This window comes from Anomalospiza imberbis, chromosome 6 (assembly GCF_031753505.1).
Source record: "Anomalospiza imberbis isolate Cuckoo-Finch-1a 21T00152 chromosome 6, ASM3175350v1, whole genome shotgun sequence".
Classification (NCBI taxonomy): Eukaryota; Metazoa; Chordata; class Aves; order Passeriformes; family Viduidae; genus Anomalospiza; species Anomalospiza imberbis.
The window spans coordinates 55101981-55120021 of NC_089686.1; the positions used below are offsets into that span (position 1 = coordinate 55101981).

Below are 18041 nucleotides of genomic sequence, written 5' to 3' on the forward strand. Positions count from 1 at the left end.
ACAGTCACGGTTCTCGGTGCCGCTGCCGTTCCCAGTGCCTGCTCCTATTCCCGTTCCCGGTGCCGATTACGCTTCCGGTGCCCCACTCCCGATACCTCGTTCCCTTTCCCGCTGCCCGTTCCTGTGCCCGGTGCCAATGCCATTCCCGTGCCCGTAGCCCCGTTCCCGTTCCCTTTGGCGGTGCCCGTGCCCGTTGCCAATGCCCGTTCCCGGTGGCGGTGCCGTCCCCTTTTCCCGCTCCCCTCCGCCGCTCCCGGTGCCGTTGCCTGTTCCCGGTGCCCGGTGCGGCCCCGCCCCGCGCCGCCGCGCTGCGCCGCCGCCGCCCCCGCGCAGCCATTGCGGGCAGGCCCCGCGCTGCGGCCCGGTCCGTCCGCCCCGGCGGCCCCGGGGACATGGTGCCGGGATGGCCCGGCCCGCCGAGACCTTCCCGCTGCACCGGCTCGTCTGGCACAACCGGCACCAGGCGCTGGACAGCGCCCTGCGCGCGGGGACGGTGGGAACGGCGCCGGGAGCGGCGCCGGGGAGCCGGCACCCCCCCACGCACCGGCACCGGGAACGGGAGCGGGCGGGAGGGGAGGGGAGGGGATGGGAGGGAGAACGGCGGGGCCCGCAGCGCGGGGGTGGGGGGACTGGGAGCGCTGGGAATGCTGGGGGGGACTGGGAGCGCCGGGGGAAACCGGGAACGCTCTGCGCGAAGGTGGGGGGGGGAGGGGGGATGCTGGGAGGGCTGGAAGGACCGGGAGCACTGCTGGGACCGGGAGCACTGGGAGATACTGGGAGCACTGCGGGGACGGGGAGCCTTGAGGGACTGGGAGCGCTGGAGGGAGACTGGGAGCGTTAGGGAGGGCTGGCGACACAGGGCACTGGGAGCACTGGGGAGAAGACTGGGAGCATTGCAGAGGGACTGGAAGCACTGGGGGGGACTGGGGGCACAGGGGACTGGGAGCACTGGGAGCACTGGGGAAACTGGAGGGAGGTTGGGAAGACTGGGAGCATGGGGAGCTGGCAGCACTGGGTGGGGGGGACAGCACTGGGAGCATTTGGGGGGACTGGGAATGCTGGAGGAAGACTGGGAATGGTGTGGGGACTGGGAGTACCAGAGGAGACTGGGACTCAGGGGACTGGGAGCACTGGAAGAACTGGTGGCACTGGAAGGACTGGTGACACTGGGATAATAAGGGACTGTAGCACCAAAGGCCTGGAAGCAGCTGGGAGCGCTGAGATCGGGTTAGCTGCACTGGGAGAAGAGGGGGCTGGGAGCACCAGGCCTCGGGAGCATGGGGGACACAGGGGGAGCGCTGTGCTGGAAGGGAGGGGGCAGTGACCCCACCACCCTTCCAGCACGACGTGGAGCTGACAGACCCACGTGGCCGGACGCCCCTGGAGCTGGCCGTGTCTCTGGGCCACCTGGAGTCGGTGCGGGTGCTGCTGCGGCACAATGCCAACGTGGGCCGGGAGAATGCCAATGGATGGACGGGTACAGGGACACCACGGGGACTTGGGGACACCATCCAGGGGTGCGGGCGGCCTCCAGCTGATGGCACCCCGTGTCCCCAGTGCTGCAGGAGGCAGTGAGCACGGGGGACCCCGAGATGGTGCAGTTGGTGCTCCAGTACCGTGACTACCAGCGGGCGACGCGGCGCCTCGCCGGCATCCCCGAGCTGCTCAGCAAACTGCGGCGGGTACAGCCCCCCAGAACTGCACCCTGCAGCCCAGAGCTCCCCAGGGACCCACCAGCCCCATCCCTTCGCTCAAGACTCCCCACCCCTCCAGTGACTCCAGCAGAGACTCCTCAAGTCTCCCCAGGACCCCTTGTCTCCTCCATGATCCCACTCTTTCCCCACGGACACCCTGCCTATCCAACCCCACTTGCCCACATTGCCCTGATCCCCACTCAGGACCCCAGCAGGGATCCCCACCCCTGTTCTCCTGACTTCCCACATCCTCAGTGGTCTGAGAAGGGACCCCCAGTTCTCCCCAGAAGCCCCCATTGATTCTGTTTATCCCTGGGGACCCCCTGCTTATCCTTTTCCTCTGGGACTCACTGCTTATCCTTCCTTGTGGACTGGCACTAATGATCCCACTCTTTCTGATCCCCACCCAGGACCACAAAGGGACCCCTATCCCTTCTCCCCAGACTCCTCCCCCCTCCCCAGTGACCCCAGCAGGGAGTCCCCAGCCCCTCCACGTCCCCCACTATGCTCCTCATCCCTTCCAGGCATCCGACTTCTACGTGGAGATGAAGTGGGAGTTCACGAGCTGGGGTGAGCGTGGCTGGGCTGGGCGGAGGAAGGGGGTCCCCAGGGGCCCCCTGGCCGCGGGGCTGAGGGGTCCCTGTACCCGCAGTGCCCCTGGTGTCCAAGGTGTGTCCCAGCGACGTGTACCGCGTGTGGAAGCGCGGCGAGAGCCTGCGGGTGGACACCACCCTGCTGGGCTTCGAGCACATGACGTGGCAGCGCGGCCGCCGTAGCTACATCTTCAAGGGGGAAGGTCAGCTCCAACCCCCCGCGGCCCCTCTGTCCCCTTGGGGAGTCCCCAGGCCCCCCGCACCCCCCCGTAAGGACCTGCCCTCCAGTCTTTGTGGGGAGCCACAGACCCCCTGCACTATAAGTGCACCCCTGTAGAGACCCCAGACTCCCTACAGGGACTTCCCTGGAGAGCCCCCAGACCCTCTGCAATATAAATACTCCCATAAAGACCTCCCAAATCCCCTCTAGGGGACCACGTGGGATTCCAGTTCCCCCCTCCCAAAGGGAACACCTCAATTATTTTACATGGTACCAGGGATCCCCAATTCCCCAGATCTCCCCAAGGAAACCTCAGTTCCCCCTTCCTGAGGGAACCACCTCAGCTCCTACATGTCCGAGGGACCCCCAGCCCCCCAGTGCCCCCCCGGCCTGGGGTTGCCACGGAGGGCTGGGTGCTGACCCCTGCGGTGTCTCCACGCAGACGAGGGGGCCGTGGTGATGGAGGTGGACCACGACAAGCAGGTGGTGTACACAGAGACGCTGGCGCTGGCCCTGCATGAGCCTGAGCTGCTGCTGGCAGCCATGCAGCCCACCGAGGAGCACGTGGCCGGCCGGCTCACCTCGCCCATCGTCTCCACACACCTGGACACCCGGAACATTGCCTTCGAGAGGTGGGAGGGGAAGGGAAGGGAAGGGAAGGGAAGGGAAGGGAAGGGAAGGGAAGGGAAGGGAAGGGAAGGGAAGGGAAGGGAAGGGAAGGGAAGGGAAGGGAAGGGAAGGGAAGGGAAGGGAAGGGAAGGGAAGGGAAGGGAAGGGAAGGGAAGGGAAGGGAAGGGAAGGGAAGGGAAGGGGAAGGGGCCGCGCGAGGGGGAAGTGCGGGTGAAGGGGAAGGAAGCACTGGCGCAAGAGGGTGAGGCCTCCCCGCTCCCCCAGGAACAAGTCTGGGATCTGGGGCTGGCGCTCAGAGAAGATGGAGGTGGTCAGCGGCTATGAGGCCAAGGTGAGCATGGAGACAGGGAGGGACTCTGGGGACACCCTGGAGTGTGGCAGGCCTGACGGTGTCCCCACACAGGTGTACAGTGCCAGCAATGTGGAGCTGGTCACCAAGACCAGGACGGAGCATCTCTCTGACCAGGACAAGTCACGCAGCAAAGGTGACAGCCCTGTCAGCCAATCATGGGGCCTGTACACGGTGGGGACACGCCACCCTTCCTGGGTGGCACAGGTGTCAGGTGTGGGAAACTGGGGGAATAATATGACAGGCATGGGACGGTGTGCAGTGTGCCACCCATGAGGGGTGTGACCGGTGACAGCCCTGGGAGTCCTTCCCACTGGCCACACCTCACCCTGCACCCCGTCTCCCCCCAGGCTCCAAGACCCCCTTCCACTCCTTCCTGGGCATCGCACAGCAGCACGGCACCCACAACGGGGTGAGTGGCCATCCCAGGGGTCCCTGGGGAAGCTGGGGGTCTCCAGGGGGGCTGAGCAGTGCTGCTGTCCCCCCAGGCACCCGTCCTGCAGGCTGCCAGCCCCACCAACCCCACGGCCATCACCCCCGAGGAGTACTTCGACCCCCACTTCGACCTGGAGACCCGCAACATTGGGCGCCCCATCGAGATGTCCAGCAAGGTGCAGAGGTGAGGCCACCGCCCCAGGGCCAGGACATACGGGATGGTGACAGAGTCCTCGGGATGTGGCACTGCGCATCAGGACCCGAGGGGTGGTGACAGGGTCCTCGGGGCCATGCCACTGTTGTCCGTACCTCGTACCTCGGGGGTGTGGCCAGGGCGGTGGCACTGGGGTGGTGCCGGTGTCACTGGCCCCGCCAGGTCCCCGTGCCCATGGTGGTGCCCGGGCAGGTTCAAGGCGACGCTGTGGCTGTGCGAGCAGCACCCGCTGTCACTGGCGGAGCAGGTGACGCCCATCATCGACCTCATGGCCATCTCCAACGCCCACTTTGCCAAACTGCGCGACTTCATCACCCTCAAGCTGCCCCCTGGCTTCCCCGTCAAGATTGGTGAGAGGAAAAGCTTAATTTGGGGTGGGATTAATAGGGGCAGGAGTTCATTGGAGCCTTAATTGAGCCTGTACCTGCAGAGATCCCCCTGTTCCACGTGCTCAATGCCCGCATCACCTTCAGCAACCTGTGCGGGTGTGACCAGCCCCTGGGCTCCGTGCGGATCTGCGCCCCTCAGGAGCCCTCCGGCGCCCACCCCCCTGGCACCCAGCCCTCCGGGCCCAGAGGTGAGGCTGGGGGGCCAGGGGGGGCCTGGGGCCAGGGGATGCCGGGATTCCATGGATACAGAACGGGGTGGGTGTGGGGTGATGTGGCACCGGTGTCACAGGATGCCATGGGGAGCTGTGGGGTGCATGAGGTGCCGTGGGTGCAGCATGCCATGGAGGTGGCATGCCGTGGGAGACTGTGGGGTGCCACGGGGACACCCGAGGGCGCTGACGCCCCCCGTGCGTGGCAGCATGGCCGTTCCCATGCGAGGTGGAGGCGGGCGTGTTTGAGGTGCCCGCGGGGTACACGGTGCTGGGCGCGGGACGAAGCGAGCCCCTGCGCGACGAGGACGACGACCTGCTGCAGTTCGCCATCCAGCAGAGCCTGCTGGACGCCGGAACCGAGACCGACCAGGTGCGGCCACGCCCCCCTCACCTGGACACGCCCCACACGCACCTGGACACGCCCCTAACATGTGGCCACACCCTACAGGTGACCATCTGGGAGGCGCTGACCAACACCCGGCCCGGGGCGGAGCCGCCGCCCTACGATGAGGACCTGCAGCTGGAAAGGTGAGGTTCCATCTGGGGGGGAGTGGCCTGGGGGTGCCACACCCACCTCACCTGGGCGGGGCCAAACTGGGAGGGGCAGGGGTTAAAGGTCAGGGTGAGGGAGGTACAGGGTCCATGGATTAGAGGAGTGGGGTTAAAGGTGTCGGGGTGTGGCCAGGGGAGGGGCTTAAAGTGAGGAGCTTCTGGCTGTCCAAAGGGTGTGGCCAAAATGGGCGTGGCCAGCCGCAGGTGTGGGTGTGGCTAGCAGCTGGGTGGAGCATGTGGGGAGGGGCATGGCTCTCCAGGCCATTTAAGGGCTGTGAAGGAGGTGTGGCCACCAGGGGTGGGGCACAGGTGTGCTAGAAGGGGTGTGGCTCCCATGACATGGCCGTGGCCCCGCTGCTGTCCCCTCCCCAGGGCGCTGCAGGAGAGCATGCTGCTGCAGGCCGGGCCCAGCGCTGAGGTCCCGGCTGCCGGGAGCCCCCCCGGCGCGGGCGGCGGGAGCCCCCCGGGCCCCCCCGGGTACGGCAGCTTCGCGGAGCAGCTGCGCCTGGCCATGGCGCTGTCAGAGCGGGAGCAGGAGGAGCGGGAGCGGCGGCGGCGTGAGGAGGACGAGGAGCTCCAGCGCATCCTGCGCCTCTCCCTCACCGAGAAATAGCGCCCTGGGGCGCGCCACGCCGGCACAGGGACGTCCCAGGCGGGGATGGGGGTGTCCCATGTGGGGTCACCGCATGCACGGACGCAGATGTCACGCGTGGGGAGACCCCTTGCAGGGATAGGGACACCCCACCCAGGGGACACCCCGGTGCAGGCACTGTCCCACACTAAGGTGGCCCAGCGCAGGCACAGCCCTGCCTGGGGAGCAGCCGGTGCCGGGATGGCCCCCCCATGATGGGGACCCCCCTGATGTGGGCACAACACCCGTGCAGGGGATTTGATCCAGGGATCCTCCTACCCCCGGGACCCCCAATCCAGGGCTCTTCTCCCACCAGGCTCAAACCTCAGCCCAGGGACCCTCACCTGGGGACCACCCCTCCAGGGATACCCCTGTGCCCAGGACCCCTCCCTAGGGACCCCCCTCCTCTTTGGTGTTGTACTGTGACCCCATGGCGGGCAGGACGGACCCGGGGGTCCCCGTGGGATGCAGGTGACCCCTGTTTTAAGGCAGTGCAGTGTGAGGGAGACTGCTGGGGGACCCCCAGGCCTCGTCCTTTGGGGCAGTGGAGGGCAGGGGGGCCCGGAATGTCTGTACATATACGTATACATATATTATATATATATATATATATATATACACACACGTGTGTCTGTGCCTGGGCCGTGATGGGTGGGGTGTCCCAGGGGTGGAGCCTGGGACAAGGGATGGATCCTGCAGGTAGCGTGGGGCTCAGGTGATGGGGCTCATCCAGTAAGCGTGTGGGTGGCACTAGTGGGCTGCTCCTCCTCGGCTCGCCCCAAATCCGGCCCAGTGCCCCCATTCCTGGCCCAGGGATTGGTTTATTTTGTTTATATTACATGGGAAAAGACCCCTGCCCAGGGAGGGGGGCTTGGCTGGGGACCCCTGGGGTCACAAGGGGTTCTTTGGGGGTGAGCTGCTGGGGACACTTGGAGCATTCCCACTGGCTAAACCTGGGGTGTCCCAGGTGCCGGGGTCCCTCGGGGGGTCCACAGTTTCTGGGGATCTGGGGAAGGCATCACACGTTTTGGGCGCTGGAGGAGGGTCCCAAGAGCCAGGCACCCTCGGATGGTTCCCACTTTCGGAGGATCTGGGGGTATCTCAAGTGCTGGAGTGCCAATCCTGCCTTGTCCACACCGATGTGGGGCCCGGGGGCGCTCCGGGGCACCGGGGAGGTGCCGTTCTGGGGGAGGGCGCTCTGGGGGTCCCGGCTGCGGTGTTCCCCCGGCGGCGGGAGCCGTGCCGTGCCGGGACGTGCCCGGGGCCGTGCCCGCTCCCGCTCCCGTTCCCGTTCCCGTCCGGGCGGGGCAGCGGCGGCGCTTCCTGGTGCGGGGGGGCGGCGCGGCGGGGCATGGCGCTGGTGACGGTGCGGCGGGCGGGGGGCTCCGCCGGGGGCCCCGCGGTGAGTGCGGCACCGGGGCGGGCGGGGACGGGGCATCCCGGCAGGGACGGCACGGGGGCCGGGCGGGGGTCCCGGAGCCCCGGGAGGTGCCGGTGCGGGCTGGCACGGGGGCTCCCGGGGGAGTACGGGCTGTACCAGACCCGCGGGGGCCCCGGTGCGGGGGCACGGCGTGGGCCGGGGCGTCCCGGAGCTCGTGCGGGTCCCGGTGCCCTGGGGAAATGGGCCGGTCCGGGGGGTCCCGGTGTGGGGAGTACGGGCTGCGCGGGGGTTTCTCGGTGCCCCGGGGGTTCCCGGTGCTCCGGAAGGTCCCAGTGCGGAAGGTCCCGCTGTCCCGGGGGGTGCCAGCGCGGAGGTGGAGGGGTGAAGGTTGCTCCGGTCGCTGCCGGTGCGGGGTCATCCCAGGCGCTTCCGACGGGACTTTACTGGGAGTTTACTGGGAGCCGAGTTGCCCTCAGCACGCGTTGGAGTTTCCCGTACTCCCGGCTGGGGCTTCCCCACAGCCAAGGGAGGAATATGGGGGAGTGGATGGGAGAGTTTGTCCCGAGTTGCTCCCACTCACTTTGCCACGCTCTCCCAGTCCCTTCGCTGTCCCAGTGTCCTCCAGTGCCGCCCCCCCGGAGTAACCACTGGGCCTTTCTGGGTGTTCATCCCAGGCCTCCCCTTCCAGCGCTTTCACCCAGCCAGGGATGGGGGGCACAGGGGCAGGACACCCCCACTGCCATCCCGAGGGGCGTCCCCAGGGATCCATCTCCACAGTGGGACCCCCAAAGGGTCCCCATGCCCACTGTGGGGCCCACACTATTCAGTGGGGGCGGGGGTGGGTTTAGGAGGTCACTGGACTGCGGTGTCCATGCTGGTGGGAGCTTGTGGGACCCCCGAGCCTGGTCTGTACCCTGGGGTCACATTTCCCCCAGGAACTGCCTCCCAATTTGCAGGAGGAAGATGCTCCCAGACGTGGCCAACTGCAGCGACGGTGAGAGGGGGTTCCAAAACCTCAGGGTGGGATGGAGACACAGTTTCACCCCCTTGGGGGAGCACTCTGGGGGTGCCCTGGGTGCTCAGGACCCTCCTGCCCCCCAGGCAGAGCTTCGTCATGGTCAAGGGGGCTGCACGGCTCCTGCCTGCAGAGGAGCCTCCCCCGGCCGAGCCCCCCTCAGTCGAGCCCCCCTGCCAGGCCCCGGGACAGCAGGAGCAGCACCTGCACCTCATGATGCAACTGCTGCGCCCCCAGGACGCCATCCGGCTGGTAGGACATGGATCCCCCCTGCAGGAACGTGGGGATGGGGACAAGAATAGAGAGGGATGGGGTCAGGAGCAGGGCCAGGATAGGGATGGGATATAGATGGGGACAAGACGGGGAGAAAAAATTGACAGGATGGGACAGGATGGGCTAGGCTGGGGATGGGATGGAATGAAGGTGGGGATAGGATGGGGATAGCATAGGACAGGACAGGATTGGGATGGAAACAGGAACATGGAGGGAATGCGATAGGGATGGGATGGGGACAGGATAGGATGGGATGGAGATAGGGATGGAATGAGAAGTGATGAGGAGGGGATACGGCCCGGCCTGATGCTCCTCCCGGTCACAGGGAGCACTGGGAAGGGCAGATCCCCCCTGTGATGCCCGCCTTTCCGGCAGGCGGTGCGTCTGGAGTCGGCGCGGCCGCGGCGGGTGCGGTACCTGCTGCTGGTGCGGCCGGAGGAGGCGGGAGCCGAGGCGGAGACGGCGCTGCTGGGAGTGGATTTCGCCCACGAGGGGTGAGCGGGGGGCGGTGGGCGCCCGGGGAGGCGTCGGCACCCCCTGACCTCTGCGTGCCCCAGGGCCACCCGCTGCACCCTGGGCATGGTGCTACCCCTCTGGAGCGACACCCAGGTGTTCCTCGACGGCGATGGGTAAGGGTGGGATGGAATTTTGGGACAGGGAGGGGCTTAGAGGGGTCGGGGTGCCCAACCTGACCCACGTGTGTGCCCACGATGCCCAGGGGGTTCAGCGTGACGTCGGGGGGACAGACGCGCATCTTCAAGCCCATCTCTGTGCAGACCATGTGGTGAGCGAGGCCTGGGCGTGACCATGGGGGGCACGGTGGGGACCACCCTGGGCACGGGGGGTGTGGATGGCATGGTGAGCACAAGTGGGGTGGGCACCACCTCGGGGACTGGGGACATGGGCACTGCCAGGGGCACAGGGGATCTCAGCTGCACAGCAGACACGGGGGATGTGGCACTGCTGGGGACACAAGAGATGCTGTCACCATCCTGGGCATGGGGATGTGGGCACAGGGGATTTGGGTATCACCATGGGCAGCACCACGGACACCTGGGCACACTCACGGGGAAGGAGCTGGGGAGGGCTTGGGTGACTTGGGGGACAGCCAGTGAGGGGGACACAGCTGTCAGGGTGGTGCCGGGGTGCGGTGGCAGTGCAAGGGTGGCAGGTGGTGTGCGGCAGGGCCGTGCTGCAGGAGCTGCATCGCGCCTGCGAGGACGCTGCCCGCGGCGGGCACATCCCCGGCGGCCCCGCGCTGGCCTGGGCCCGCGGCTACGCGGCGGCACTGGGCTCGGAGCAGAGCTGCCTCAACGAGTGGCTGGCCATGGCCGACCTCGAGTCCGTGCGCCCCGCCTCGCCCACGCCTCTCCGGTAAGGTCACTGCGGCGCCCCTGCCACACCCCGCAGCCTGCTGGCCAATCGCTGCTGCGCCTGGCAGGGCGTGGTCGGGGTGGGGCAGGGGACACCAGTGACAAGGCGGTGCCGGTGCCAGGCCAGCCACGTCGGAGCTGTCGGAGCAGGCGGTGCGGGCACTGCTGCGGGAGGTGATGGCCACCGCCGACCTGGAGAACGTCACATCCAAGGAGGTGGGTGGCATCTGGGTGGCAGGGTGTCCTGGGGATGGGATGGGCCGGGCAGGGCCGTCCCTCACCCAGGGTGGTGCCCAGGTGCGGGAGGAGCTGGAGCGGCGCATGGGGCACAGCCTGGCTGAGCACAAGGATTTCATTGACAACGAGATGCTGCTGGTGCTGGCGCAGATGGATCGGCCTTCCCGTGTCTTCCCACACGTCTTCCTGGTGGGCAGAGGCGCGGGCACGGCGGGCGGGGCGGGTGGCAGCGTCCCCTCCCCTCACCGCCGTCACCACACAGGGCTCCGAGTGGAACGCAGCCAACCTGGAGGAGCTGCAGCAGAATAAGTGAGCATGGGGTGGCATCGTTGTGGGGTGGCATGGGGTCACCATGGGCTGCCCCTGGGGCGTCACTCGTGTCACCGCAGGGTCACCCACATCCTGAACGTGGCACGGGAGATCGACAACTTCTTCCCGGCACTGTTCACATACATGAATGTGCGGGTGTACGACGAGGAGGCGGCCGAGCTCCTGCCCCACTGGAACGACACTTTCCTCTTCCTCTCCCGTGTCCGGTCAGTGGGCACGGGGGGTGACACTACGGGGGACTCCGGGAGCACAGGGGCTGGAGGTGGGGCAGGGGAGAGGGGGATATGGGGAGGGGTCTTGATGACTGAGGTGCTGGGGTGCACTGGGAGCTGGGGAGTGCTGGGACATGGGATCCTGGGGAGCAGTGGGGTGGCTGGGGACATGGGGAGCTCTGGAGACACGGGGATGGCTGGAGGATGCTGGCAGCCCTGGGGATCCTCGACAGCTGGGGGACACTGGGAGCTCTGTCCCCGAGTGTGCCTGTGCCATGGTGCCAGCGCTGGGTGCCACAGGGCGGTGGGAGGCCGGGCGCTGGTGCACTGCCGGATGGGGCTGAGCCGCTCGGCCGCCACGGTGCTGGCCTACGCCATGAAGGAGTTCGGGTGGCCCCTGGAGCGGGCGCTGCGGCACGTCCGGCACTGCCGGCCCGGCGTCCTGCCCAACCCTGGCTTCATGCGCCAGCTCGACTTCTACCAGGGCATCCTGAGCGCCAGGTGAGTGGGGACAGGGTGGGGACAGGGGGGTGGGGACATCTGGCATAGCCACACCCCTATGGATAAGAGGGTGGGGGCTGTTGGGACCACACCCCTTTGCAGGGAGTGGGTGGGGCATCTGAGGCAGTGCCCTACCTGGAAAGGTGTGGGAAATTTTGTGGGGGAGGAGCCCACGGGAACTCCACCCTGCCGAATGGGTGTGGCTCCCAGCAGGGGAGTGGCCGGGTGCCGACTGACAGGTCTGTGGCAGCCGGCACAGCAGCCTGTGGGAGCCCCGGGCGGCCGAGCAGGCGCCGCACCCCGAAGAGGACGCCGCGAGGGACACAAGTGGCCTGTCCCCGCTGGCGTCCCCGCAGCCCTCCGAGGAGGAGGCAGCTGGTGGGGGGCTGCTGGGGGCCTCTCGGCGCCCCCGCATCTCCCTGTGCTCTGTCATGCGGAGCATCAGCCTGCTGGAGACCCCCGAGCCCCCCGAGCTGCTGGGGGAGCCCCTGGCCGGGGAGGTGAGCAGGGCTCAGGGCGGGATGGGGGGTCCAGCTGCGGGGTGACAGCAGCATGGGATGACCCCGCTGTCCCCCCTCAGGTGTTTGAGGCCACGGAGGAAGCAGAGGGTCCCTCCCCGAGGTCACGACCCTCGTCTCGCCCGCGCCGGGTGGTGCGCCAGGCCAGCCTGGATGGTGGCCCCGCCCCGTTTTGTGACCACACCCAGAGCGATGGCCACACCCAGTGCCACACCCATGCACTTGGTCACGCCCACACGGATGAACCCACTCCCTAATTTGGTAGGCATGGGACAGCGCCTCCTCACTGCCATAGCAACAAGGGGAGGGGCGTGGCCTACGCCTGGGGGCGTGGCCGGCGAGCCGGCACGCTCCGCCTGCGCCCCGCCCACACTCTGGGGCTGGGAGGTGCCTCAGCCCCACACGCACAAACACCGACACCGCTCCTGCACTGGCAATAAAGTGTGGAAATGGCAGCCCCGATGGCTTTGTGACCCTGAGCATCTGGAGGGTGGGCTGCTGTCAATAGGGACCGGAGTGAACGCTTTGGGGGCACCGGGCGGGCACAGGGACCCAGCGGCGCCGCGTTGTGCGCCACGGAGGAAAACTACAACTCCCGGTGGCCTTTGCGCGAGAATAACTTCCGGGTTGCCACGGCAACCGTCGCGGCCTAGGCCTGGACTGGAATCAGGGCTGGAATTGGTGCTGGAAGCGGGACCCGAGGCCCGGCAGTGGAGGACTGAAGCACACAGACAGCCCGCAGCTCGCTGTGGACGTGGTGGAGGGGAAAGCCGGGTGCTCCCCCTGCCACCCCATGAGAAGGCATCAACCCCCTCCCACCGTGGCGTCCCTTCATGTTATGTCACCCCTGACCCACAGGACACCTTCCACTAGCCCAGGTTGCTTCAAACCCCATCCAACCAGGCCTTGGACACTTCCGAGGCTGGGGCAGCCACAGCTTCTTGGGGCAATCTGTGCCATGGCCTCACCAGCCTCACAGGGAGGAATTTCTTCCCAAAATCCCACTTAAACCCACTCCCCCAGAGAAGGAGGTTCCTGGCTGGAACTGCCCCTGAGGCTGCTGCTGTCTATCTCCATCTCCTTGGGCTGTTCCTGTGGCTGGAGCCATCCCAGACACTTCCCCCTTTCCTGGGACACCCACCAGGTTGGGACTGACCCTCTGCCAAGGAAGGAGCATGGGAATCTCCCTCCTTCTTCCCACCAGGAGGACACAACCCTGGGTTGGCTGGGTGTAGGATGCTTATTTTTTGGGGGTCCACCCAAACACCTCCATCCTGTGCCTAGCAGAAGAATTATGTCCTGTCTGTAGAAGATATCCAAGGGACTCCAGCTCCAACAGCAGGACCAGATCCAGCTGGATAACGCAATCCAGAGGGTCGGGAGCCTGCAGTGCGAGTGGGATGGGAGTTGTGGGTGGCCCTCCACCCATCCCACCCCATCCCACCTTATCCTACCCCATCCCACCCCATCCCACCTTATTCCAGGTTATTGCCGGCTCCAGTGCTCCATTGAAGTCAAAACACTACCCCTACACTAATTCATAAATAGTATCCAGTACTCTGTGAGGTAAGCTTGAAAAATGTAAAAAGACTAATTAGCAGCATAAAAAAACCAATTTAGACTGCTAAAAATTAAAAAGATATCATTACCAAGATAAAAAGACTATCTATAAAAGTCCACCATATAAATACCCATATCCCCAAAATTAAAGTTCATAAAAAGCACCAAAACAATCAACAAAAAATAACTAAATATATTCTCATGGGTGCACTAGCATTTAATGAACACTAGACCCACCACAGACAGAAACAATTTATTTTATTGATGAAACAACAGAAAGAGCTGGTGAATTAAGTCATCGATAACCTGAGTAATTAACAGACACATCCTGTTATTTATGATTCTGCACAGAGCGGAGCTGCTCATTAGGGCTAGTAAACATATGAATCCCACAGGACACGGTCACTCCTCCCACCCCACTGCAGGGCATCCCCACCACCCACAGCCACCTGCCTCAGCCCCCTGTGCTCACTTTCACCTGATTTTATATCTCATTCTTCATTTTTGCACCCCATTCCTGGGGGAAAAAAATCCCACCTCCCTTTCTCCACCCCAGAACACGTTTTTCTCCCTGGGTCCCAGCTGGGTGGCATTAAACTGTGTTACTGGACACCCCACCTAGCTTTTTTGGAGGGGATGCAACTCCCTGCCCTCCCCTGCACCCCAAGGGCTTCACCCCACCCGTGCCCCCCAGACAGCACACGGCACCCTTTCCTTCGCTGACACCAGCTTTAATCCACCCGGTGCTCCTGGAATAGGGTCTGGGGGTGTCGGGAATGGTTCCCCCGCTCCCTCGGCATGGCGGCTCAGAGCTCGTACTCGTGCCAGAGGCTGTGGGGGCACAACGGGGTCAGCGGGAAGGGCGGGGGGCACCGGGGGAGGATTCCCTGTGCCCCCCAACCACCCTCCCACCCCACCCCACCCCACCCCACCCCATCCTATCCCATCCCATCCCATCCCATCCCATCCCATCCCATCCCACACCCACCTGTAGGTGACATCGGGGTTGTCCCGGTGCTCCAAGAGGGCGTCACGGATGGGGCCGGGGGGGCTCAGCCCCAGCTCTTGTGCCCGCTCCCAGCGCTGCAGGCGGGTGATCCCTGCGGAACACCGGGGGCTCAGCCGGGCAGGGGGGAGCCCGGGGCCACCGGGATAACCGGGGGAACCGGGGGTGCTAACCGGTGCAGGGTCCGTATTCCCAGGAGAGGTCGAAGCGCCGCAACATCTCCATGAGCGCCGGGTCCGGGGGGGGCTGCGAGGGGTCGCGGGGACAGTCCCGCACCTTCAGCTGCACCTTGTCCTTGTCCTTGTCCTTCTTGTCCTTGAGCCTGCCCGGGAGCCTGCCCGGGCCCCGCCGCCGCCGCCGCGGGAAGGAGTCGGTGATGCGCCGGGGCTGCTCCATGGCCCTGCGCGACATGGAGCTGGCACGGCCCCGCCAGTACCGGGAACCGGGCGGGACCCGCCAATACCGGGAACCAGCGGGAGGGACCGGGAGGGACCCGCCCCTGCCCATGGCCGGGCGGAAGCGGCGGGGCCCGGCTGGGAACCGGCCATGGGCACCCTCGGCCGCTGCCGCCCTCGGCCACTGCCACCCTCGCGGTGGTCCCGGTCCCCCGCCCCGCTCGGCACCCCCCGGCTGTCCCCGGGTGCCGTCACCCCCCATGTTGTCCCTGCCAGCAGCCGCACTGTCACCCCTGCGGCAGTTCCTGTCACCCCGAGGGTACTGTCATCTCCATCCCAGTGTTCCCTGTTCCCCTGGCACTGTCACCCGCGTCAGTGACTGTCACCCCAGGCACTGCCATCCCCCAGTTGTGCCCACTACCCTCTGGTATTGTCACCCTTGTCACCCCCATCACATCAGGCACTGTCACCCCTGTGGTTTCTCCCATCCCCCTGGACATTGTCACCTCCATCTCAGCACTGCCCCATCACTGTCACCCCTCTGTCTGTCCCCTTCAGACCCCCAAACCAGGACTCACGCTGTGACACTGTCGCCCTCTGCCCTGTCCCACTCTGTCCTGTGTGTCACTGTCTGTCCCTCCAGTGTCTGCCTGTCCCCAGCTGCCCCGGCTGAGGGGGTAACACTGCAGGTGCCACCAGTGCAGATTTGCCTGAGGCTTTCAGCCCCCCCTTGGGGAACTGAGAATAACCGAGACGCGTGCCCTGGAACGGGGTGACTCCCAGGGGACCCAGCTGTGTACCTCAGCGGTGACACGTGAGCCACCAAGCTGTGTCACCACTGTAACGGTCAGTGCTGGGGGGACACAAAACCCCACAGCAGCCACCAGAGACTCCACACAGCTGTTTAATTTGAAGCTGGCACAGAGAGGGGACAGCAGGCCCTCAGGGCCCGTCTCTGTCCAGGTCGGGATTGTGCAGGATGTAGCGGCAGACCCCGGGCAGGCGCTGGTGGCCCAGCAGCTCCTGCAGCTGCTGCATGGGCCGGTTCCCCAGCGCCGTGTGCCCGAACGTGGGGAACCCGCGGGCGTGTGCCCGCTGCGCCGCCAGTGTCAGTGCCACCTGCATGTGGCCGCGCCGCCGGTGCTCGGGCAGGGTGTAGCTGTGGGTGCCCGTCCCGAAATGATCCGTCAGCACCCAGGCGACGGGCTGCCCACTGCCGTCCTGCAGGCAGACTTGTGGGAAGCGCCCCAAAATCTCAGCCAGGAAGCGCCGGCTGCGGGCATTCCCCCCGTAGGGCCACGTGTCGTTGAGCAGGTCCACGTGCGAGGGGCTCAGGGAGCCCACGCGCACCCCAGGGGCTGGCCTGGGCGAGGCAGGGGTCAGTGGGGGGCTCAGGGGTGTCCCCGTGTAGGGACAAGGGTGGGGGGCTCTCACCGGGGCTCAGGCATGGTGCTGGGGTCAGGGTGCCAGTAGGAGTAGTACTCAACAATGTCCAGCTCCACACCCTTCCTCCCCGCCAGGTCCTGGGACACCGTGGCCAGCCCGTCCTGTAGCCCTGGGGAAGGGGATGTCAGGGGGTCCTGTTCCCCCTGTACCCCACCATCCCTGTCCCCAGCCCCTCTATGTGACCCCAGTGTCCTCCTCAGTGTCCCCAGGGGCTACCTGCAAACCCAGCCTCTATTCCCAGCACCCAAATCCTTGCTTCCAGTGTGCCCAGTACCCCAGTCCTGCTCCCAGCATGCCCAAGTCCAACCCCAGAACTCCCCAGTGTCCCCAAGGACCTACAAATCCATCTGCAATGCTTCCCAGCGCCCCCAGCATCCCCAAGTCCAACCCCAGTACCACCCCCGAACCCTTGCTTCCAGGGTGCTCAGCAGTGCAATTCCCTGGTGCTCCCCAGCACCCCTAAATCCCACCCCAACACTTCCCACTGGTATCACCCATCAAACCCCAGCCCAGCACACCAAATCAGGCCTCCAGTGCTCCCCAGCACCCTAACACCCATCCCCAGTGTCCCCCATCATCCCCCAATTCCCTCCACCAGTACCTCCCAGTTCCTCCCTGCCTCCAACAGCTCTCCCCAGTGTCCCACACTCCCAGTGCTGCCCAGAGCATGCCCAGTCCCTCCCCAGGACCACCCCAGGACCCCGGTGTCCCCAGGCCACCGATGAGGGTGAAGGCGGCGTCCCAGCGCAGGCAGCCGGGGGTCTCCAGCAGCGCCCGGTACGCCCCCAGGTCCCGGTAAAACGCTGCCTGAGTGTTCCAGTAGCCATCGTTCACCGGCACCTGGGGGCACCCACGGGTGCTCTGAGCACACTTGGCACGTGCCAGGGCACCGTGTCACCCCCCTCCTTCAGTGCCCCATGTCCCCACTGGCCACCTCTCCACTGGGCCGGGCCAGCACAGCGCCAAATTCAGGCCACTTGTCCACCAGCACCTCAAAGTGGCCAGGGTTGCCCCGGTTGATGTTCAGCACTGCCCCGAAGACCTGGGGGAAAAGGGCGTCAGCAATGAGGGACAAGGAGGGGACAGATGGGGGTCAGGGATGGGGCTTGATATGGGGGACATAGGGGCAGATGTGGGGCCAGAGCTAGGGGGCTTATGGGAGCAGATATGGGGTCAGAGCTGATGGGAGGGGGGCAGGTGTGGGGATAGGGTGGCAAAAGTGTCCCTAATGACACGGGGGTCCCCATCACCAGGAGGGCAAAGGGCGGGGGTGGTATTGGGGTCCCCCCTCATGGCAAGGGGGATACTGGGGTCCCCATCACAGCAACAGATGAGTGACACTGGAGTGACACTGGAGTCCCAGTCATGGCACAGTGCAGGGGTGACAGCAGGGTCCCTGTGATTGGCAGGGTGGGAGTCCCTATCGTGGCACAGGGCAGGGGTGACAGTGGGGTCCCCATCACCGGCAGGGCGAGGGGCAGGCTCTTCCTCAGGATCCCCTCCAGGTGCTGCAGCTGGGCTGAGCACGTCAGGATCTTCATTGTCCTGCTGAGAGACCCTCAGTAACAGGGGGACAGGGCCACCAGGCATGGCCCCTGTCCCTGTCCCCATCCCTTTCCCCATGGTCCCCATCTCCTCCAGTACTCACCCTGCAACAGTCCTGAGTCTGTGGGTTCCAGGGGACTGTGGAGTGGGAGTCTGGAGACTGTGTGGCACACGGTGACAATGGTTACCACCAGCTGTCACAGGCCAGCGAGTGCCCCCTGCCTTGGGGGGCAGCGGGCAGGGTCCATCCTGCTGAACACTGGGCACTGGGCCAGCCCTATGGCTGCCTGAGGACAGGTGCTCAGCTGGGACACTCTGGGACATTGCCCC

General features: G+C 65.9%; 4 protein-coding genes across 5 annotated transcripts; 2 read left to right on the forward strand and 2 right to left on the reverse strand.

The window, feature by feature from the left end:
- The first annotated feature begins 308 nt into the window (after nt 1–308).
- Nucleotides 309–6533, forward strand: ANKRD13D (ankyrin repeat domain 13D). The gene is made up of 15 exons (XM_068194329.1): nt 309–493; nt 1342–1477; nt 1558–1682; nt 2219–2264; nt 2347–2490; nt 2950–3139; nt 3402–3468; nt 3541–3622; nt 3837–3898; nt 3975–4105; nt 4328–4485; nt 4566–4712; nt 4943–5106; nt 5185–5264; nt 5661–6533. The coding sequence occupies exons 1-15, from the start codon at nt 404–406 to the stop codon at nt 5899–5901; spliced, it is 1863 nt and encodes a 620-aa protein (XP_068050430.1). The 5' UTR covers nt 309–403; the 3' UTR covers nt 5902–6533.
- Nucleotides 6534–7164: 631 nt separating this feature from the next.
- On the forward strand, nt 7165–13204 carry SSH3 (slingshot protein phosphatase 3). The gene is given in 18 exon segments (XM_068194335.1): nt 7165–7321; nt 8257–8294; nt 8402–8567; nt 8964–9082; nt 9146–9217; nt 9307–9372; nt 9774–9962; nt 10084–10177; nt 10259–10387; nt 10461–10507; nt 10588–10734; nt 11041–11241; nt 11492–11741; nt 11793–12083; nt 12085–12211; nt 12214–12347; nt 12349–12489; nt 12492–13204. Coding segments are annotated over 18 exon segments (2403 nt in total). The 5' UTR covers nt 7165–7270; the 3' UTR covers nt 12633–13204.
- A 359-nt stretch (nt 13205–13563) lies between these two features.
- On the reverse strand, nt 13564–14821 carry POLD4 (DNA polymerase delta 4, accessory subunit). The gene is made up of 3 exons (XM_068194333.1): nt 14499–14821; nt 14308–14419; nt 13564–14150 (listed from the first exon to the last, which is right to left on the reverse strand). The coding sequence occupies exons 1-3, from the start codon at nt 14734–14736 to the stop codon at nt 14126–14128; spliced, it is 375 nt and encodes a 124-aa protein (XP_068050434.1). The 5' UTR covers nt 14737–14821; the 3' UTR covers nt 13564–14125.
- Nucleotides 14822–15368: 547 nt separating this feature from the next.
- LOC137476206 (glycine N-acyltransferase-like protein 3) lies at nt 15369–18035 on the reverse strand. 2 transcript variants are annotated; one of them, XM_068194331.1, is made up of 6 exons: nt 17815–18035; nt 17630–17711; nt 17101–17208; nt 16886–17006; nt 16155–16275; nt 15369–16083 (listed from the first exon to the last, which is right to left on the reverse strand). In XM_068194331.1, exons 1-6 carry the CDS (start codon nt 18033–18035, stop codon nt 15663–15665), a joined length of 1074 nt encoding a protein of 357 aa, XP_068050432.1. In that variant the 3' UTR covers nt 15369–15662. The 2 variants fall into 2 exon arrangements, with proteins under 2 accessions (XP_068050432.1, XP_068050431.1); XM_068194330.1 differs by having other exon boundaries at nt 17630–17714.
- Nucleotides 18036–18041: the final 6 nt, after the last annotated feature.

Coding starts and splice junctions, on each gene's coding strand:
- POLD4 (XM_068194333.1), bottom strand. CDS start 14,736: ATGTCGCGCAGGGCCATGGAGCAGCCCCGGCGCATCACCGACTCCTTC. Junction 14,420..14,498: donor GGAATACGGACCCTGCACCG/GTTAGCACCCCC, acceptor GGTGTTCCGCAG/GGATCACCCGCCTGCAGCGC. Junction 14,151..14,307: donor AACCCCGATGTCACCTACAG/GTGGGTGTGGGA, acceptor GTGCCCCCACAG/CCTCTGGCACGAGTACGAGC.
- LOC137476206 (XM_068194330.1), bottom strand. CDS start 18,035: ATGTCCCAGAGTGTCCCAGCTGAGCACCTGTCCTCAGGCAGCCATAGG. Junction 16,276..16,885: donor CGCCGCCTTCACCCTCATCG/GTGGCCTGGGGA, acceptor CCCCTTCCCCAG/GGCTACAGGACGGGCTGGCC. Junction 16,084..16,154: donor AGCACCATGCCTGAGCCCCG/GTGAGAGCCCCC, acceptor TGCCTCGCCCAG/GCCAGCCCCTGGGGTGCGCG.
- ANKRD13D (XM_068194329.1), top strand. CDS start 404: ATGGCCCGGCCCGCCGAGACCTTCCCGCTGCACCGGCTCGTCTGGCAC. Junction 494..1,341: donor GCGCCCTGCGCGCGGGGACG/GTGGGAACGGCG, acceptor CCACCCTTCCAG/CACGACGTGGAGCTGACAGA. Junction 3,140..3,401: donor CGGAACATTGCCTTCGAGAG/GTGGGAGGGGAA, acceptor CCGCTCCCCCAG/GAACAAGTCTGGGATCTGGG.